This window comes from Pogoniulus pusillus, chromosome 4 (assembly GCF_015220805.1).
Source record: "Pogoniulus pusillus isolate bPogPus1 chromosome 4, bPogPus1.pri, whole genome shotgun sequence".
Classification (NCBI taxonomy): Eukaryota; Metazoa; Chordata; class Aves; order Piciformes; family Lybiidae; genus Pogoniulus; species Pogoniulus pusillus.
In genome coordinates this window covers 7,950,001-7,969,452 of record NC_087267.1, presented here as the reverse complement: position 1 = coordinate 7,969,452, position 19,452 = coordinate 7,950,001, and the positions used below count along the sequence as shown (strand labels likewise).

The 19,452-nt window shown below is 37.3% G+C and overlaps 1 protein-coding gene across 9 annotated transcripts in view; it reads left to right on the top strand.

Annotated features, from left to right (window-relative positions):
• FOXP2 (forkhead box P2) overlaps positions 1-19,452 on the top strand; it is a 355,294-nt gene that overhangs the window by 294,900 nt on the left and 40,942 nt on the right. For all 9 annotated transcript variants that reach the window (XM_064142097.1, XM_064142103.1, XM_064142102.1 and 6 more), the window contains 4 exons: positions 6,132-6,345; positions 7,952-8,056; positions 17,119-17,206; positions 19,134-19,217. In XM_064142097.1, coding sequence (XP_063998167.1) covers positions 6,132-6,345; positions 7,952-8,056; positions 17,119-17,206; positions 19,134-19,217 — 491 coding nt within the window. The remainder of the gene's footprint in view (positions 1-6,131; positions 6,346-7,951; positions 8,057-17,118; positions 17,207-19,133; positions 19,218-19,452) is intronic.

Here is a 19,452-nt window from a genome sequence, read left to right as displayed (position 1 = left end):
GGATTGTTCTTTTTGAAGTAAATTTGCCTCTTATTTGCTTTTGCCTTGGCATTTTGTAATTGTAATGAATTTCAGTCAAGTATTTTATTCTTCCCTCTTTTTTCTTCCCTAGTTCTAGTACCTACTGTGTATATAGGGTTCTTTTAGTTGCACACCTTAATCTATAGAACCTCAGTTTTTCATGGCTCTGATGGGGATGTGCAAACTTAAAAAATATAAGACAGTTTCCCCTGGAAAACCTCTTTGCATCTCTAGAAAGCCACTCTCATTATATTCCAGGTGCTGCTAACACAAAGAGAGAATGAAACACAGTTTGGAGCTCTTTCTGAGAGATTCTCTTACAGCACATTTTGTCTTTCATAGGAAGGTACAGCACCCAGTTCATAACAATGTAATGAAGATTAATAGGATTCAGATTTGTTGGATTGTCAAGTAAATCTTACATTTACACATCCAAATACATCAAAATATATCCAATATTTAACAAATCCAAGAACTACTTGCTAGATTTAACAGAGCTATCCTTGCATTGGGGTTTGCATAAAAGAGGCTCAAAAATCCTTTGTTTTTCTCATAAAATACAGCAAACTTTATGCCAGATTTTCTCTGGAAGTATTAAATTAAAACTTCAGGGTTTAAGATAATACACATTGGGTGTGGTAAAAGGATGCTGCAAGCTGTATAATAATGGTTATACAGGAGGATTTACATACGTGTTGCACAAATATTTTTCTGTGTACCAGTTTAGATTGCTGAGTTACATGGATAGCTGAGAGAAATACAGAGAGACTGAATATAAGTTAGTGGTCAACCAGAAATTCTTTGTGACAAAGAGAGCATGAGGTTCACTTTAGTTAATATGAAAAGATGTAACTATAAAGTACAGCTGTGCTTCTAGTAGCATAGAGTCATATGAATCATAGAATAGCTTGGGTTAGAAGGGATCTTAAATAACATTTAGTTCCAACCCCCCTGCCATGAGCAGGGACACCTTCTGCTGGACTAGGTTGTTCAAGGACCTGTCCAACTTGGCCTTGAACATTTCTAAGGAGGGGGCACCCACAGCTTCCCTCGGCAACCTGTTCCAGTATCTCACCACCCTCATTGTAAAGAATTTCTTCCTAGTATCTAGTCTAAATCTCCCCTCTTCCAGCTTAAAGCCATTTCTCCTCATCCTCTCACTTGTAAACAGTCCCTCCCCAGCTTTCTTGTAGGCACTCTCCAAGTACCGGAAGACTGCTATAAGGTCTCCCCAGAGCCTTCTCTTCTCCAAGCTGAACAGCCCCAACATTTGAAGCCTGTCTCCTTAGGGGAGATGCTCCAGCCCCCTGATCATCATTGTGGCCCTCCTCTGGATCTGCTTCAGCAGTTCAGTGTCCTTCTTGTCTTAGGGGCCCCAGAACTCCAGTTCTTCTGCAGTACTCCAGGTGGGCGCTCCCTCTACCTGCTGGTCACACTTCTTTTGATGCAGCCCAGGATACAGTTGGCCTTCCGGGCTGCACGCATATGTTGCCATCTCAGGCCAAAGTTTTCATCAACCAGCACCCCCAGGTCCTTCTCTTCAAAACTGCTCTGATGCCATTCTCCACCTCACCTGTGCTTGTGATTGGGATAGCCCTGGCCCAGATGCAGGACCTTGCACTTGGCCTTGTTGAACTTGATGAGGTCGTCTTGGGCCCACCTCCCATGACCGCCAGGTCACTCTGCATGGCATCCCTTCCCTCCAGAATGTCAACCAGACCACACAACTTGGTGTCATCTGCAGACTTGCAGAGGGTGCACTCAATTCCACTGTCCATATCATTGACAAAGATGTTAAACAGCAATGGTTCCAGTACTGACCCCTGAGGGATGCCACTTGTCACTGGTCTGTACTCTCTGAGTCCAGCTATTCAGCCAATTCCTTATCTGTCAAGTCCCTCAGGTGCATGTTTTTTCCAATTTAATGACCAGGATGTCATGCAGGACAGTGTCAAATGCTTTACACAAGTCCATGTAGAGGACATCAGTTGCTCTTCCCTTATCTACTAGTGCTGTAACTATAGCTATCATCAACACCCATCAAATTCGTCAGGTGTGATTTGCCACTGGTGAAGGCATATCGGTTGCCACCAATCAGCTCTTCTTCATTTTCCATATGCCTTAGCAAAGCCTTTGGAAGGATCTGCTCCGTGATTTTGCCAGACACAAAGGTGAGATTGACTAGCATATGGTTTCTGGGGTCTTCCCTTTTTGAAGATGGGGGCTTGTGTTTCCATTTTGCAGTTAGCAGGGATGTCATCAGATTGCCATCAGCTTTCAAATATGGTGGACAGTGGCTTAACAACTTCATCTGCCAGTTCCCTTAGAACCTATGGGTGGATCTCACTGGGCCCCATGGACTTGTGCACCTTCAGGTTCCTTGGGTGGTCATGAACCTGGGATTCACTTATAGTGGGTGGATCTTTCTTTTCACAGTCACTGCCTTTGCATTTTGGAGTTTGGGTGGTAAGGCTGGAGGCCTTGCCAGTGAAGACTGTAGCAAAGAAGTCACTGAGTACCTCCACTTTCTCCATACTGCTCATGACCAGATTTCCATTTTACTTTTAGAGAGACCCCACATCCTCTCTAGCCTTCACTTTATTGCTGATATACCTGAAGAAATCCTTCTTGTTCCCCTTTATGTCCCTATCCAAATTTAATTCTTTCTGTGCTTTAGCTTTCCAAACCTGATCTCTGGCTGCTCCAATGACTTCTTTGTAATCCTCTCACTCAGAGAATTCTTTCTTCCACACCTTGTTGACTCTCTTTTTGTGCCCAAGAGAGTCCAGAAGCACCTTGTTTGTCCATACCAGCCTTCTTGCCAGCCTTCGTCCCGGCTTTCTTACCTGCTTTCTATAGTTTCTGACTTGAAAGGGCAGAAATGTTTACTATGTTTTCCTGATGGCCAGGTAGAGAAAATAGGATGCTAGAGGTATTTCAGCATTTATTTGGTGTGAAGATCTCTGATACACCATATTGAAAACCAGTGGCTCACTGTGAGTTACTTCCCTGTAACTCACAGTGTTGTATTGTACAGCAATACCGCTGTATTGATGCTAGCTAAATGCAAAGGTCTCTAAATGACAACAATAATAGTGAGGAAAAAAAATCCCAAACAAAACAACACCCAAAACAAACACACATGAAGGAAACAAACAAAAAATAACCCAACCCCCTAAGTTTTGATCAGGCCATGTAGGCAACTGAGAAACAGATGCATGGATGGGGTAGTTTTATGGTAGTTTCATTAAGTATTTATTAAAACAGAAATACATAGAAAAGAGTTACAGAACTAATCTCAAACCCACAAGATTCTAGATGTTAGTAAACTATATAGCAAATCAATATTTACTCTTTTCTTTATAGTCCTTAATGTTTAGCTCACTCCAGGCCCTTTCCTGATATTTTATAATTTAATGTAGTATGGAAGAGATATTTTCAGGGTTATCCCAACCTAAGAAACTTTAAAACCTATTCTGCTTTTATACCCAGACTAAAATACCTGACAGTAATTTTACATCTCTCTTGTAAAATGGGAGTTGGACTTCTTCGGACACAGTAGCTACAAAATTGCTATAGTTTACATTTAATTACAAATCTACTTATTAGTTTTCACTTTTAAAATGCCTGCCCTTAATCCTTTTATCCTAAAAGGCAGTCTTTCAGAGCGTTCTGAAGAAGTAATAAAAGTAACCAGCCTGAGCTCAGAGAGAAATTTCTGGTTTTAAAAAAATCCAGGCGAGCTGGGCAGCCTGGAGACACAACTTTGTCCATAGCTTCCCACAAGGGAAGGAGCTGCCCAACAATTGCCCAGAGGAGCAGGAAATATGGAAAGGGCCCTTGCTCCAGCCACCCCCAGCCCTCATTCATTCACCTAGTTAGTGGAATGGCTCTTACTCATATCCCCCAGCGAGCAGGGAAAGTGTAAGACCGAGTGATCTGTTTGCCTTCTGATTATTCAAACAGAAGGGGCTTATTCTTGTGGCCTTTTTTCCTGTTGGGTTTTTTTTTTCCAGTATAAAATGAAAATGTATTTGTTTTCTTCAACAGCAGGAGGAAAGGAAGACTGAAGTAAATAATATACCATGTATATCATGCCACCTACGTGAATACTTTACTTCTCATTTTGACTTGTGATGGCATGTGTGGGTAATTGCTGTTTGCCACACTGAAATGGGTTATGTGCAGTGTTGCTGGAACATTATTAAACCATTAGTAGTATTACCATCACTTCTGCTATCCATCTCTGAAATGAATATTTTCCAACTGTTTCTAGAATACCTCCAGAAATTACTATTTCTTTAAGACATCTATTGGGAAATATTAAGTTTTTTCCTGTGCCTTTTCATAATTTTTTATTGAGTCAATTTTAGTAGTCGGAGTTCCTGCACCTTCAAATTCAAATATTATCGAACAAACAGATCTGCTACACAGTGAAAAACAATATTTATATCTTTGTAATATAGCTGGTTTAATACAGTAAAAGGTTTGAATTAATAGATACATTTTTGGAGGGGAGTAAATTTGAGCTCTTTAATAAAGATAAAAAGGAGTAAAATTTTTGTTCAAGCAGCATTCCAGCAGATGTATATGCTGTGAATATATCTTACCTAATTTCACTTGTTGAAATGAGATACAGAATATAGAGTAAGATTTTAAAACACCTCTGGCCCAGAACACACCAGATTGAGGGAACCTGGACATAAAACCAGATTTTTCACAAGAAGCTCTCTGGGCTTCTCTTTCTATATTTAACCTAATGTTCTTCAAAACAGAGATGTCAAAACTACAGACTGGTAATGACACAAGATGTACATATTTCTGATGAGTTCTTCATCTTTCAAAATCTGAATTTCCTATCTTAGCTGCATCTTCACTGGCAAAATAAGAGAATATTCACAGCTCTTCTCTTGCCCATGTTTTGGGAATCCTTACTTCAAGCAAAAGCATATTGTAATGAAAGTTTCCATGACTGTGTGAAGTGCACAGCTCAAGCCACGCAACTCTGACACAGGTGTACAGATATGTTCTACTTGACATTGCTGTTTGTGGCAGAGGGTGTATCCTGGAAACTGCAAGTTTCCAGGCCCCAAGTGGAGGAGAGCGAATTTAAGCTCTATCTCCAAAGCTCTGGTGGCTACACTCCAGAATTTAGTGTACAGAGCAGCAGAGAAGTTTGAGAAGCTCTTCAAATTTTGTATGGCCGCTCATCCCCCCAGGAGAGTGGTGAGACAGTTTTGTTTTCTCCTCGTGGGACTCTCCTGATCTGTTTTCTATAGTAGGGCTGTACAAAAGAAGCAGAGGAGGAATCTGATGGTCTATACTACATGCAATTTAATTTGTGCAAAAGCAGTTTTTTGGCTTTCTAGTTGTTTAGAGCCACTGAATGGTACCAAGGAGCTTAAGCATTGTCTGCACTGTGTGGTTTTGTTCTCCCAAATAGTTCCTTTGGTTTTAACTCATATAATACATTTTTAAACAAAGCATATTTTATAAATATTAAACCATCACTAATGAAAATGTGGCTGTCTTTAAAGTCAGATGAGTTCTGCTCAAATGTTAAACCTGTTATGATCTTGTTGATGTCAATTTTGTCTTCCTATTTTTCTCTTCCAGTCTTCCTCCACTCCTTGCTCTTCAGTGTTTTAAAGAGAATATAAATGTTTGTACCCTTAGTGTGATGTTTTCCTGTTTTCTGTTACATTTAGCTAAGAAGAATTGTAGTACCTAAGTTAACTTTGAATACATTGAATTGTTTCCATGTCCAGAAACTGACTAAACCGATAACAAAAATCTTGTCCATAAGTGCATTTAGGGTTGTGGGTTTTCTTATTTTCAGAAGTAGTTGCAAGTTCTTAGTTGCTTTCACTCTTTAATCCATAAGCAGTGTTTTCAGGAGGATAATATTATTAAAATTAGTGTTTATAATACAAGGGTGGACAGTTAGATTATTCTGACAGAAGAAAAATGAACCTGTTTTACTACATGTTGATTGTGCTGGAAAAACAGCATCAGCTTTATTGTTGGCATTAATCCATTAATAACACTGAGCTCATTATATGAAACTCTTTAATTTTGTTATATTAGTGGGGCTCTCTTTCATTTTATAGCTGGCTTAAGTCCTGCTGAGATTCAGCAGTTATGGAAAGAAGTGACTGGAGTTCACAGTATGGAAGACAATGGCATTAAACATGGAGGGCTAGACCTCACTACTAACAATTCCTCCTCTACTACCTCCTCCACCACTTCCAAAGCATCACCACCAATAACTCATCATTCCATAGTGAATGGACAGTCTTCAGTTCTAAATGCAAGGCGAGACAGGTAATTCTAACAAGATTTCAACTCTGCTTATCATTTGACGTAAAGCTGTTTTATAACATTCTAAGTCACATTATTTCCAATCACAAAATAACACTTAATACAGGTTAAGAGATCACAGAGACTTGGTTTTTTTTCAGAATGGTTTGTCAATAGGGCATCATTTTCAGTAACGATGTCCAATTTTGCAGACTGGACAACAGTTGCCTGCCTGTGATTTTATAACACGTGGAGTTATGGTAATTTTGGTCAAAATTAAAGCTTCCAGAATAGTGTGCTAGTTTAGAGGTGTAAATGCAGGTTTGTGGGCACTTCTGGAGATGCATAGTTTCATTCACTTTTTTGAGTTAATACACCAAGCAGTCAGGCTCTTACTGTTGAATTATACTGCTGGTTTCTTATGAAATGTACATATATCTCACTCATCCAGGCTGTAATTCGCTGCAAAGATGCTACTTAAAAGCGCTTTAAATTTAGCACGTTAGAGAAGCTCTTAGACTGTCTTTTCTGAAGTAAAACACTTGAGTTTTCCTTCTTACATGCACAACAGTAACACAGTTGGCACATTTCATAGGAATTTTTAGTGACTTTAGTGTAATAAAGTGGAATTCAGTCATGTGGATAAATTTAAGTAATTTGTCAAGCACAGTTGCTTATTTTCAAGTAATGGATTAAATACATACAAGAGCTCATAATATTTGTAGTATTTATTACTAAATATATTCATTTTTTCAGCTGTACATGATCTCAGGACAATATGCTTTTGTGTCTACATAAAATAAATTGCAAATACATTTGGTTTTAAATAAATACTCCATTTAATTATTTTGCTGTTTAAGATAGGAGGCTATCATCAAACTGATCCTCATGTGACTGTGAGAATATTTATCATCATTTTGTATTATTTAAAAGCTGGTACTTCTCTGAATGCATTTGTAGTAGTAGTTAGCTTTACTTTTGTGATTGTATCTCAGAGAATGGTTCTTTGATTCGGGATGTGTGGCTGATGCCCCCCTCCACGAGATGGTCCCTTGGATTTCTTTGATAACTGTATGTGGGTGGAACTCTTGCAGAGGCTCCAAAAAAAAAAATCCTTGGACTACACTTGTTTTTGTTTTATGAAGCCAACATGATAATGGAAGCTATATTTGTGAACAAAAATATTTATTAATGGACACAACTTTATTTTTGTGCACATTTAAGGATAAAATTAAAATATTTTGTAGCAGCATTCACAATATTCTTAAATTTTTGACTATTCATCTTCAGTATTTTGTCACGTAATTGATCACTTCTGGGTATATTTTTTATTTATAGGTAAATGTTACACCAAGGTCATATGGCAGAATTAGCATATGGTATTATACAGTCATCTTATTTTTTCATCCTTTATTAACAGTCATCTTTGGCTCTATTTCTTCTCTAATTGGAATATCATCTAGCCTTGGCAGTTGAACTATTCAATAGAACGATTAAATTTTTCTGACTGCTCTGAGCTAAATTGACCTGTTTTGACCTGTTTGTCACTGATCGTAACCTGACAGGCACTAGCAGCCTCCAATGATTATGGCTTTTGAGATGAATCTGATGCCTCACTCTTTTGCTACAGCTCGTCACATGAGGAGACTGGGGCCTCCCATACTCTCTATGGTCATGGAGTTTGCAAATGGCCTGGCTGTGAAAGCGTTTGTGAAGATTTTGGACAGTTTTTAAAGTAGGTGGTTTTTAATTCATTTGTACAGAGTTGTTTGAAGCAAGGGAAAGAGTAAGATAGAAAACAAAGTCTTGCCATAAATCATGTCAGAGGGGTTTTTTTTTTGTGTATTCCAAGTAGATAGATAATCAAGGCTATCTGCAGAGGGTCAAATTGTTAGCCCTTCTTTCATGTTGAACACTTTTTCAGGTCTTCAATAGCACAGTGTTTAATCCTCTTATTATCCTTTGCTGAAATTGAGCCTCAGAAAATTTGAAGAGATGCTTTAGATTGTATATTGGATAGTATGAGTATGAAAAAGCACATTCTAAGTTCTGACATCATGTGTATAGTGAAAATTAGTCTGTATAATATACATAAAAAAAGCAGAAAGGACCAAGTGTGACCACTGAACTCTGACTTGGTAATTTAATTTTGCTTTTAATCTTTATATGAACAAGACACACAGGAGAAAAATAACAACACTGTGAACAGGTGGGTTTTCACTTTCAGCATTTGCTTCTGCCAGGTACTGTCTAAATTAGAGCACTTAGGAAATAAGTGATACAGATTTTGCTTTCCATCTGCAGCTTCAAACTACAATGGTTTACTGCATTCCTCCCCACCCTTTTGTTTCTTTCTTTCTTTTTTTAGGTAGTTACTAGAATTTCTGTGTTCATTTGAATTTTCAATGACAGCACTGATTTTCTACCTGTGTACATTATGGACTGGTCTTTGTCAGAAGAGCCGTGCTCATTTTAGCATGCAATAGATCTTAATGGAAAGCTACAGATAGGCTTATATAGATGAGTAACTTCAGGGGCTGAGACTCTTATGTTGTCATGGTGCAGCTAACAGGGTGAATGAACTGTTTCATGCTTCATCAACAATTAAGTTAATTAGCTCATTTGAAATTGCACTGCTTTGTTGCCAGGATGTTGGCAGAAACATCAAAAAGATGTGTTTACAAATGGTAGACTACAGGGTATGTAACAGAAGCACCTTAACAGCAGACCATAAGTACTCAATATTGCAATAACTTTTGTAATAGAATTATAGTGATACTTTTCATAAAGCATTTGCAATGTTTTCTTCATCTTTCATGCAGTCTTTCAGTTCTAAATGAGGTAACTTTTACTGACTTGCAAATATTGGGTAGGTATCACTCCTGATAATTTTTTGTTTATAAGTGCATGGAATAGAATGTCAAAAGAATGGCTTAATAGTGGAGAAAACAGTATAGTATTTTAAAAAGCCTGGTTTACATAAGTTTGTATTAAAAGGAAAATGTGATCTTCCCAAATTCAACCTAGTGTTGTATTAATACTAAGAATTTAAATTAATTTAAGCACTCTCCAATTCCATAAACCCCACATTTTCTAAATATGTCCACCCATCTAGGCTATACATGATGCTTTGCACATCCATTACATGAAGACTTTTGTTATAATCCGCAGTCACTAAAACCATTTTGATTAAGGTGCTTGGTTTACAGATGCTTTGGCTTTCCTGAACCAAATAGCCCTGGAAAATGTGAAAGTGGCATATTACATCTTGGTGATTCTGGTTCGAAGTCCATCAGGGTTTGCAGCAGTGTTATGGCTTTTGTCCTATGCACCAGCACAAAGTGTCCAAGAATATTTTATTATGTCTTCTTTTCATTCAGTTCTGTCTTCTGTTTAAAACAAATAAGAAGTCATGCTCTTGAATAAATGAGGTTGTTTATGAAATAGAAATATTCCTTTGTTTTATGCCAGCATCAAGGTGAAAATCAATACATAACCATGCATTAGATTCTTTAGTACCTTTTCATGTTCACACTAATGCAAAGTCCCGATTACAATTAAAAAACATTTTCTTTCAATTAAATATCAACTTTTAGTCCAAAGAGTGACCATTTTTCCAACCCATTAACTTTATAGGGGATGAAAGGACTAATGGTTGTAGTTTTCAAGGCTTTGCTCTTAGTCTAATCTTTGTTACGATGTTTTAGGTTCTCTGACTTGAAACAATATGATACCTGTGTTAAGAGAGTTAATGCAAGTATACTGTACCAAAGTGAAATATTAATAGGATACACTACCACAGTCTAGTAGTATGTATTTCTATAATATGCTTACGACAACTCTGAAAAGTGCCTGGCTTGTGAACTCCAACATCTTGTGCTCAGAAAATGCTTTACCTAGCAGCTTGATTTAAAAAGAAAATACTGTGCATAGCATCTGAGAAGGAGGATTAAGATAGAAAACACTGGATTTGCTTTACTTCCCTAATAATGGAGAGGATTTAGAGTGAAGTGACAAATAACTTTCAATAAATGAGTTGGAGCCACAAAAGCCATTTTCACCTTCATTGTTGTTTACTCAGTATGAATTGGTTTTATTTTTAAGATAATTTTAGGACACTTCTATTATTCCTTTGATATCCTTCACCTCTAGACACAAACAGGGAGTTTACATTTTATGGAGCAATTTTCTATCTTGGCAAAATGATGTTAGATTACAGTTGCTCATGCACGCAAGATCAGTTCTGACTACTGAATAAAAACAACCGCTTTTGGCTTAAGAAAAACTTTAAAATGTAAAGACAGATCAGAAGTTGTGATGTAACTAGAAAAAAGATGAGAAGATTTAAGCAAAATGCCAGGCACTGAAGCTATTAGAAGTGCCAAAAACACTTATGAACATTTGGTACTTTGCTGTCAAACAAGTGTTGATGGAAGCTGATCATTTTACTGGTCTCTTAAGTGAGGAACCTAGTAGATCACTCAAAGCATTTAATAGTACATGTTTGTGGTGGGGTTTTTTAATATCAGAGTGCAACAGCATAAAACAAAACTTTGGTGCATTTTGTTTGGAAAATTAATTATCATTCCATTGGTTCTAAGTCAGTTTGAGTAGGAAAGATTTGACTTTTAGAGCTTAAAGTGAAAGGTTTACAATAAAATATGTGCAGCAGACAAATGTTCTTTAACCTTCCTGCAGCAGATGCCAACAAACATAACACACGTATAGTGCAAAGATGGGTAATGTTTTCATCTTGAGACAAGGGGGAAAGAAGTAATGATGCTACAGAAGATAGGTCGACTTTCCAGCAAATTATGTTTATTTCTGGGACAAGAGAGTACCTTTAAAGCTCTACAAAGAACTGTGACAAAGCATCATAGTCAAGATGACAAAACCAAAACCATAAAAAGAAATAGCTGAAGGAAATATATGTAGAGAAGTATGAATCTTGCTATGGGGTTTGTCCCTCTTTCGGCTGCAAAAGGATGCTCAGCTTTAACATACTTTCTTTTGTAGTATGCATTGTCCTTTTTTGGTTGTTTTTTTTTGGTCTTTGACTTGGTGGAGTGGCTGTAAAATTATGACCTCAAGAATCTTCTTTGAACTTGTCAGAATGTTGCTTCTTTTGGTGACAGTGCCACCATGTCTCAAAAGTAAGGCATCTGACATAATCAGCTAAATGAATAGTGACAGCTAACATTTTGTATTTAAACTCCTGTCAGTGTTTAAACATAAAAAGCTTGATGCAAAATAAATCAAACACCACTGATATGCAAGTGAAACATTTTGTTAAAACAATCCCTGACACATATGGATTTCAAGCTGATCTCACTTCAGCTTTTGAAACGTTGCAAGTAAAAATGAATCTGAAATTCTCATAGTTAAAATTGAGTTGGTGATTTGCAACTTGCGCTGGAAGTTAACAAGTAAATTTGCACCTGGAAGAAAGGAAAAATACACATCAGACAAATTGAAAGGCTCCTTTATTGTTCTTTTTGTCATTGTGAAATGTTTGCTTAACTGTTTTTAGAAAGACAACTGCATATTTACACTCTTCCATCTGTAAGTCAGACAGCTAGCACACCGGTTCCAGCAGTTTTTAAGAACGTCAGTCGACCACATCATTTATTCCATTTTGAAAACAAAAATCAATATACCTATAAAGTGACCCATAAATTAGAACTGGCTCACACAATGTTTGTTCAGTGCTGCCTTTCTGAAGGCACCCTTTGCGTTTTTTCTTCACCTCTCTGTTTGAACTGCAGTCACAGTAAGAGGCTCATTAGGGGACATTAGGGACTGGAGCTAACCAGAATTCCAGAGCTTGCTTTGCTCTTATTAATGCATAGTAGAGTAGAATGCATTTAAATATTTCATAGGCATTCAGTAATTTGTGTGTAATCGCCTTGTTAGCAGACCAGTAGAAGAAGAACAGGTCTGTGAAATGGTGTTAGTGATTGCATGCGTAATTTACAGACCTTTGCCATCTGAAAGAGCATTATTGGTGGCTAGAATGATGCTGTGAAATAGAACTAGCAATAAGTAAAAAAACTTAATAAAGGTTTTGTAACAAGCATCTTCAGGGATAACAACCCACTTGGTCCTTTTGAAGCAACTATAATTTATGACATATGCAATATATCAAATGCATAAGATAGTATTATGGAGCATTCATATGAAAAGGGTATTTGCAACATTAGTTCCAACTTCCTGCGAGGGACATGATTAAATGATTAATGAAATGTCCCTTTGCATATGCATTTTGAAACAGCAATTAGGCGCTGACTGAGAAAATCCACCAATCCTCTCATTTTTCAGTATTATCTCGTTCTTGATTTATAAATCATAGAGAATTTTAAACAGCAATATGTAGTACCTGAGACAGTTATAAAAGCATAAAAGAGAATAATTTGGGTATAAAATAGTGATAAGTACATAAATTTATAATTTAATGTTAATACTAAGCCTATTTATTTAGTTACATTGCATTGTATTTATATCTGACACTATTTCTGTACTTTGATGGGCATAATTAAGTATGGGGAATGAATAGGCACCATTATTTTACATATCACTAGTAAACAATAGCGAGGAAGGGGAGATGTGGCAGAGGTATGTATGTGTTTTTCAAGTTCTCAGTAATCCACTGGAGGCTGTTCTATAAATGATCATTGAAGGGCTGCAAGCTAGCCTATAATTACAGGAAAGAAAGTGGCAGCTCTGGCATTTCATAACTATGTGTCCTCGAAAAGTGCTTTGTGAGTTTGTCACCAATGATAATTTAGATAGAGGCTCATTACTGAACATCACAACACTTTAAAAACCTTTCGCCTTCATACAGGAGAATAAAGGACTATTTTAATGGCAAGGTTCTTTTGTGTTCCACAGAAAAATTCAATCAAGACAAAACCTCATTGACTATTATTGTAGTCTACAGTCTGGTCTAATAAAAGCTGCGTAGATAAATTGAATGGGTTTCTAAGACTTGAGCGTATCAATGCAAACATGCTGCACTTCTTTCCTTCTTTAAATACACCGTGATGGAGTACCATTAAAATGTAAACAAGTATAAAATCCTTTCTTATCTAAGTGAGTTAATACAAGATGATAGTAAGTGAAGAAGTATTTTTCATACAATTTCAATTTTTTTTCCCCCCCCCCACTTTCTCGGTGTTTACACATGCATCAATACTTACACATAGGCAAACATGGGGGTGTTTACATAAAATGTACATTTTAGGAAGAGGATGTATGCATCTTCAAGTTATTGGTGCTCTGCACTCTTAATTTTACCATTACCTTTTAAGAAGCAAAAGCAATAATATTAGTATAATCTCTCCAGGATGAAAATTACTACCCTATTACTTGCCTTTGTGAATATATTGCTTTTTTTTCTCAGCTGTAAAATGTGTCACATTTCTGGGGCGGGGGGGGGGAGTTACATTGTGCAATTATAAACATTAAAGGACATCACTGGTAGTGATGTTCAAGATGTAATTCCTTTTTTTCCCCCAAATATTTTCAATGATATTTTGTTTGCACTTTGTCACGTAAAGCAATCGTGGTTTAGGTACATCTGCTCTCCTTTTGAAAACGATATGTGACTGAATTGTACTGCTCATTAAAGAGAAGCTTATAATAGCCCTGACTGGAATTGAGCATAGCGCAGACAGATTTCATGTCTATTCCTCCGTGGAACTCTGCCAGTGCACCTCGTCCTCACTTTGCTGTTTCATTCTTGGGCTGCTTTTGAGAGACACTGACAAGAGTGCTAAATTATCTAGAGGTTAATTGATATGGGTAAATGTCCACTACCTTGTTTTTTTTTGTCAAAACTCTCTCTCTTTTTCTCTCTAGTTGTGTGTTGTCTTTTGCTTCGCAGACTCCAAATCTGACTGTGAAAAAAAAATTAGTACATTTTGAACCACTTCAGTATTTATTCCAGAGTGTTCTTAGGATATGTTATCACCTACATATGTCTTTTAGAACATCTTGTGCTGTTTATGTTGATCAGTTATCAATAATACATTTGTTCCAGTCTGCACATAATGCTATGTGTAGTTTATAATTTGCTTCTTAACTTACATGACAGATATAATCAGGAGAAAATCCTGTTTCATTCAACAGCTGAATACTCAGCAAAATAATGAAATAAACTGCATGTGTATTGCACAATCTACTTTACACTTTCAAACCACTAACTCAGCTCTTCAGAAACACTTTCCAGTCCTGTGTGGCACTTTTTTTCTAGCCTTAGAAAAAATATAATTAAAAATCTGTTTTTCTCAATTATAAATCAAGTTAACATGGGATTAATAGAGGATTCAGACAAGATAAAAGGTTAGGAATGTGCCAATGAAGTATGAAAATTGACCAGCACAACTTGTACATCATATAAAAGGCATGACAAGAAACTAAAGAAAATCCCCTTTGGAATGATTCCCAGCCTTCTGGAGGAAAGAATGTGTGTCTGCTTTGGCAGATTGCAGCATATTGGATCCTAGAACTGCAGCAACTTTATACAGAGAAAAGTTATTTTAGATGTTCTTAAAAATGCATTAGACCTAGTTTTTCTTTCACTACATTGCCTGTACATGCATGATAAATAAAGCAAGCCTCCTTCATAGGCAAAAGAAAGATCAGAAAAAATAATTCTTAAAACAATTTTTACACTCTTAATATTTCCATAAAATAGCTTTTCTCCAAAATGCACTGCACAAGTAACCAGATAATATGGAAGTATGGCACAAGAGATGTGTGTATCTCAGGAGTTTCTGAAGATTACCATGTTAACTCCCAAGAAACATGAAACAATTCCCCATGTTACCATGGAATCCTACTGAAATCACATTATACTGGACTTCTCCCACACTGCGTACCACTGTTATATTTAAAGTTCCTCAGGGCAAGGATCATGTCTGTACCTATTTTGTAAGGTGTTACACAAACATGTGGTGTTGTAATCACTAATAAATAATCATGACTAGGCATTAATCTCAAACTCTGGCCATGAGATCTTTTACACCTATACCATCACTTGCTGTCACTCGTTACATGCATGTGAAAACAGTGGTGTGTACTGGTGATAGCAGTGATAATGCAGAGGTAAAGTCTGTTTCCAGTCCTTTTTCTAGCAGTTTTTTGTACACAACTAACTGAAAATGATAAACTCTTTCATTAATGGACCACACACATTATGCCTGTGTAATTGAGGGATTACAATTATTTTTAATCAAAATTTCAGGGGGAAAAAAAAAAGCACATGGCATATTCTGAGCAATTGCTGAGTTTTGAAACTGATTCTGGATTTCTGCATCAACAGGGGGAATTAAGTCAGTTCCTCTGAAAATAAATGAAATGTAGGTTTTGTGGCTCAGATAAAGGAAATGTGGTGTCCCTGGTGATGCTTGAACTTAGCATAAACTACTGAGCAAGTTGCATACGTACCTTTAAACAATTTTATGTTAAAAAAATGAACAAAATCTTCCATAATTACTTACATTATTCCCCAAGCATGCCTCTTGCAAAGACAGTAGAACCCGTTGTGTTTTGCTCATGTGCAAACCCTGTCATTGGGTCCTAAGCTGTAACATCATGATTAAAATAAAAAGAGACTAAATTTTAGTAAAAGTGCAATGCAAACCCTCCTATTTTTTCACTGTTTCCATCAAAAATATTTTCCCTGTTGATTACCAACCAAATAACTGCATAGTTTTCTGACGATCAATTTTGCTACAACAAAATTAAAGAGAGAAGGTAACATTTCCTCCATGGTGCAGGTAACAGTTCCTGTAAGTGAGACCATCTGTGACTGTAGTCCCTGTAAAACTTACCCCTAATGCCTACTGTGGAAATATCCAGTAAATCTACATTTAAAGGCAAAAACTCCTTTGCCTCCATTTCTTTCACAGTATCACCAATTTCTTTGTTAGTTTGATTGTTACCTTTCTTCTCAGGGGAGCAGCAGATCCACTATTAAAGCTCCAAAAGGAATTTCTTTGTTCCTGGAAGAGAGAAACCACTGTCCTTCAAAAAACAGTATTAAACAAGTTTTGTAAAGTTGTACTCAGTGGAAACGTAGAAGGCACAGCCATTCTGGTGTGGGCTGTGCTTTATTTACAGCTACTCACTGAAATCCTCTTTCCCCATTGCAGTGCTTTGTTTTGTTAAAATGGTGCACGTATCCTGAATCTCTCTCAGGAGGCTTGCACTGAGTGTAAGGTGTGTAGCTGTTCCTTCCCCTGCCTTTTCTTTGCACACACATCCTTGATCTGGGGATGCTGATCTCTGCCATCATTTTCAGAGGCTGCTTCTGGAAACTCTTACAGCGCTGTTTTGGAAGCAGGGGGGAGTGGGCGTTTTGTTGTTTTTGCTTAATGATTAAAGAAGAGCAGATACAGAAATCTTAACAGAGTCTACATTAGTTCACAGTAGTTCAAGCAGCATAACAGCAATTACATCTTTTGATGAATCTGTTCATCTGCACCAGCAACAGGGAGTGGAAATCTGCCACTCTGCCAAACACTGATAACCAGTTACACTGGCCTTTAGATGGCATATGTGACCTGGAAGATAGGAACTGGCTGTCTGACAGTCACTCCCGAGAAAGCAAAGCTGAATTAAATAATCAGTTTTGTTATTCTGTACCGTTATATCTAAGCCATGTTCTGACTAGGTCTTTTTGCATAACTCCCACTGAAACTAATGGAAGCCATATGCACAGGAGAGAAAAATGGACTTGTAAAGAAATTTTCATCTTCTTAACATTTTCTTACTAGTGTTCTCTTTTTTCTCTAGGCACCTTAACAATGAACATGCATTGGATGACAGAAGCACTGCTCAGTGTCGAGTTCAGATGCAAGTGGTTCAGCAGTTAGAAATACAGGTTTGTTACATGGACGTATTATGCCACTGCTTATTTACTATTGGCCTAAACTTAATTTAAAACACTTGCCTTAGTGACTCTAGCTTAAAGGCATATGTTTCTTGCATAAAATTTGTTGATATTCAGGAACAAGTGGGGAGTTTTTACTTAAAGATTTTTCATGTTATAAATTATGCAATAATTATCTAACATCAGCATTGTCTACAGTATTTTGCTTGAACTAAGACCCTAATGCCATTCATCATGAATGAAAAATGCAGTCCCTGGAGCAGAGAGTGGATCTAAGCAGTCTTCAGTTCTCAAAATGCTGGGTCAGGACCTCTCTTCCTTCTTCCTCTTCTGACCTTAATAACACTTGTCGATATTGTTCTGCAGGACAAAAGAGTAGCGGAGCACATCTTCACCCAAAACGACTCCCAGCCTGATGGTGGGGATTCTTCTGTAAGCAGAAGATGTAATGTCAAACCCACTCGCGGAGGTCCCCAGGGAGTCCTGTGCCTGGGACCTCAGGACTCGGGTGCCCTGTTCAGGCTTTAACCATTAGAGGTCACTGCATGTATGTGAATGCTCCTTCCAGCTTATGCAAGAAGTGAGGGGTACCCCTGAGGTCTCCCAGAAATGAAACTACACTTACCAGGCTACCATAGAAGCCTTTTTCCTACTCCCTGCCTCAAATGTTCTATAATTAAAGGTGCACTGACCAAATTATATCCAGCATATCCAAAATATCTGCAGTAATAGTTTCCTGTTAAAATTACTTACAAGTTGTTTTCCTTAGTCCAGCCTCAGTCTACAGGTGCAACTCTTGTTCTAAATTAATGTAAGAAGGTATCAGAGAGCTCTGCAGAAAATGCAAGAGTTATACACCAGGTGTTTCTTACTGCAATTAGCATTGTGATCACATAATAGATACCCAAAGCCATATCACCACAACACAACTTTAAACGTTTCTTCTTGGAACCTAGCTTTTGAGAAAACTTTTTTTTTTCATTGTAAGATACATTTTCCTAATTTGCATTGTGGTATTTTTGTCAACTAATTGCAATGAATTTCTTCTTTTTTTTCCTCCTTTTTTTTTTTTTTTTTTTTCCATTTAGTGATTCTTTTGAGCCTGAAACTACCAATAGTAACATAGCCTACGATCAGAAAATGGTTAGGAAGAAGCACCAGTTACAGTAACGTGGTGTTTTCTAAAGGCAGTTTAAGGGCTGCTTAAGAACTGTTTACCATTTACAAAGGCTAGACTGTATTCTAACAGTCCAAGTGAAGATTTAGCTTGCAGTGTGACCAATTATGCCATTTTTTTGCTTTGTCTGACTGCTAGTGAAGTAAGGTCCATCAGTTGTAATGAGACCCAGTGCAGTGTTGATGCCGACTCAGTGGCAGAGTTCAGCGTTTCACACTGCCTGGGCCCTGTCACTCTATTGAATTAGATTGATGATGGCAGATTGCAGGGGGCACTAACTGGACCTCAGTGGGAAAGGATGAAGTGTGTAGACAATCTTGGCAAGCTCTATGCTTTGAGGACCCTTCACCCCTTCACAGCTGTTGGCACTAGTCCATTGCTAACAGTGTCCACAGGACTTTAAAGAGACACTACGGGCCTTCTAATTTATGGTCGTCGTAACTTGTTACTGTCGAGACAACTGTGACCTCAATTCTCTTATTGACAAAAAGATGAAGTGTTATTTGTTTTCTCTGACCTTTTAACATATGAAAGGCTATAAAAGTGAGGGTTTTTTTTATTTTTATTCTTTCTTTCCATGCCCAAAGTTGCGTTTCCTCTCAGATAAGTTTTCACTGACATAGACTTTTATATGCAGGAATCATTACACCAAGACAAGCTCAATGATAAGATGTATCACAGCAGTAAAATAGCTGTATCAGTCATTTCTGAAATGCTTCTGATCTCACTCTTTCTTAACAGCTTTCTAAAGAACGCGAACGTCTTCAAGCAATGATGACCCACTTGCACATGCGACCCTCGGAGCCCAAGCCATCTCCAAAACCTGTAAGTGCATATTGCTTTATAAACAGTAAATAGGTCTACAAATGTAACAGACTAAGAAAATGAACAATTTAGTGACAGTTGGAAAACAATGAGTGTGATGAAAAATATGGCAATAAAATGGGAGTAAAATGCAATAGCTCGTCAAATTGTATGTTTCTTTAAAAGTAATGCTATCTTTTACAGAATCTATCCAATCTACACCATAGGTGACACTAAACAAAGTACACCTGTAAGT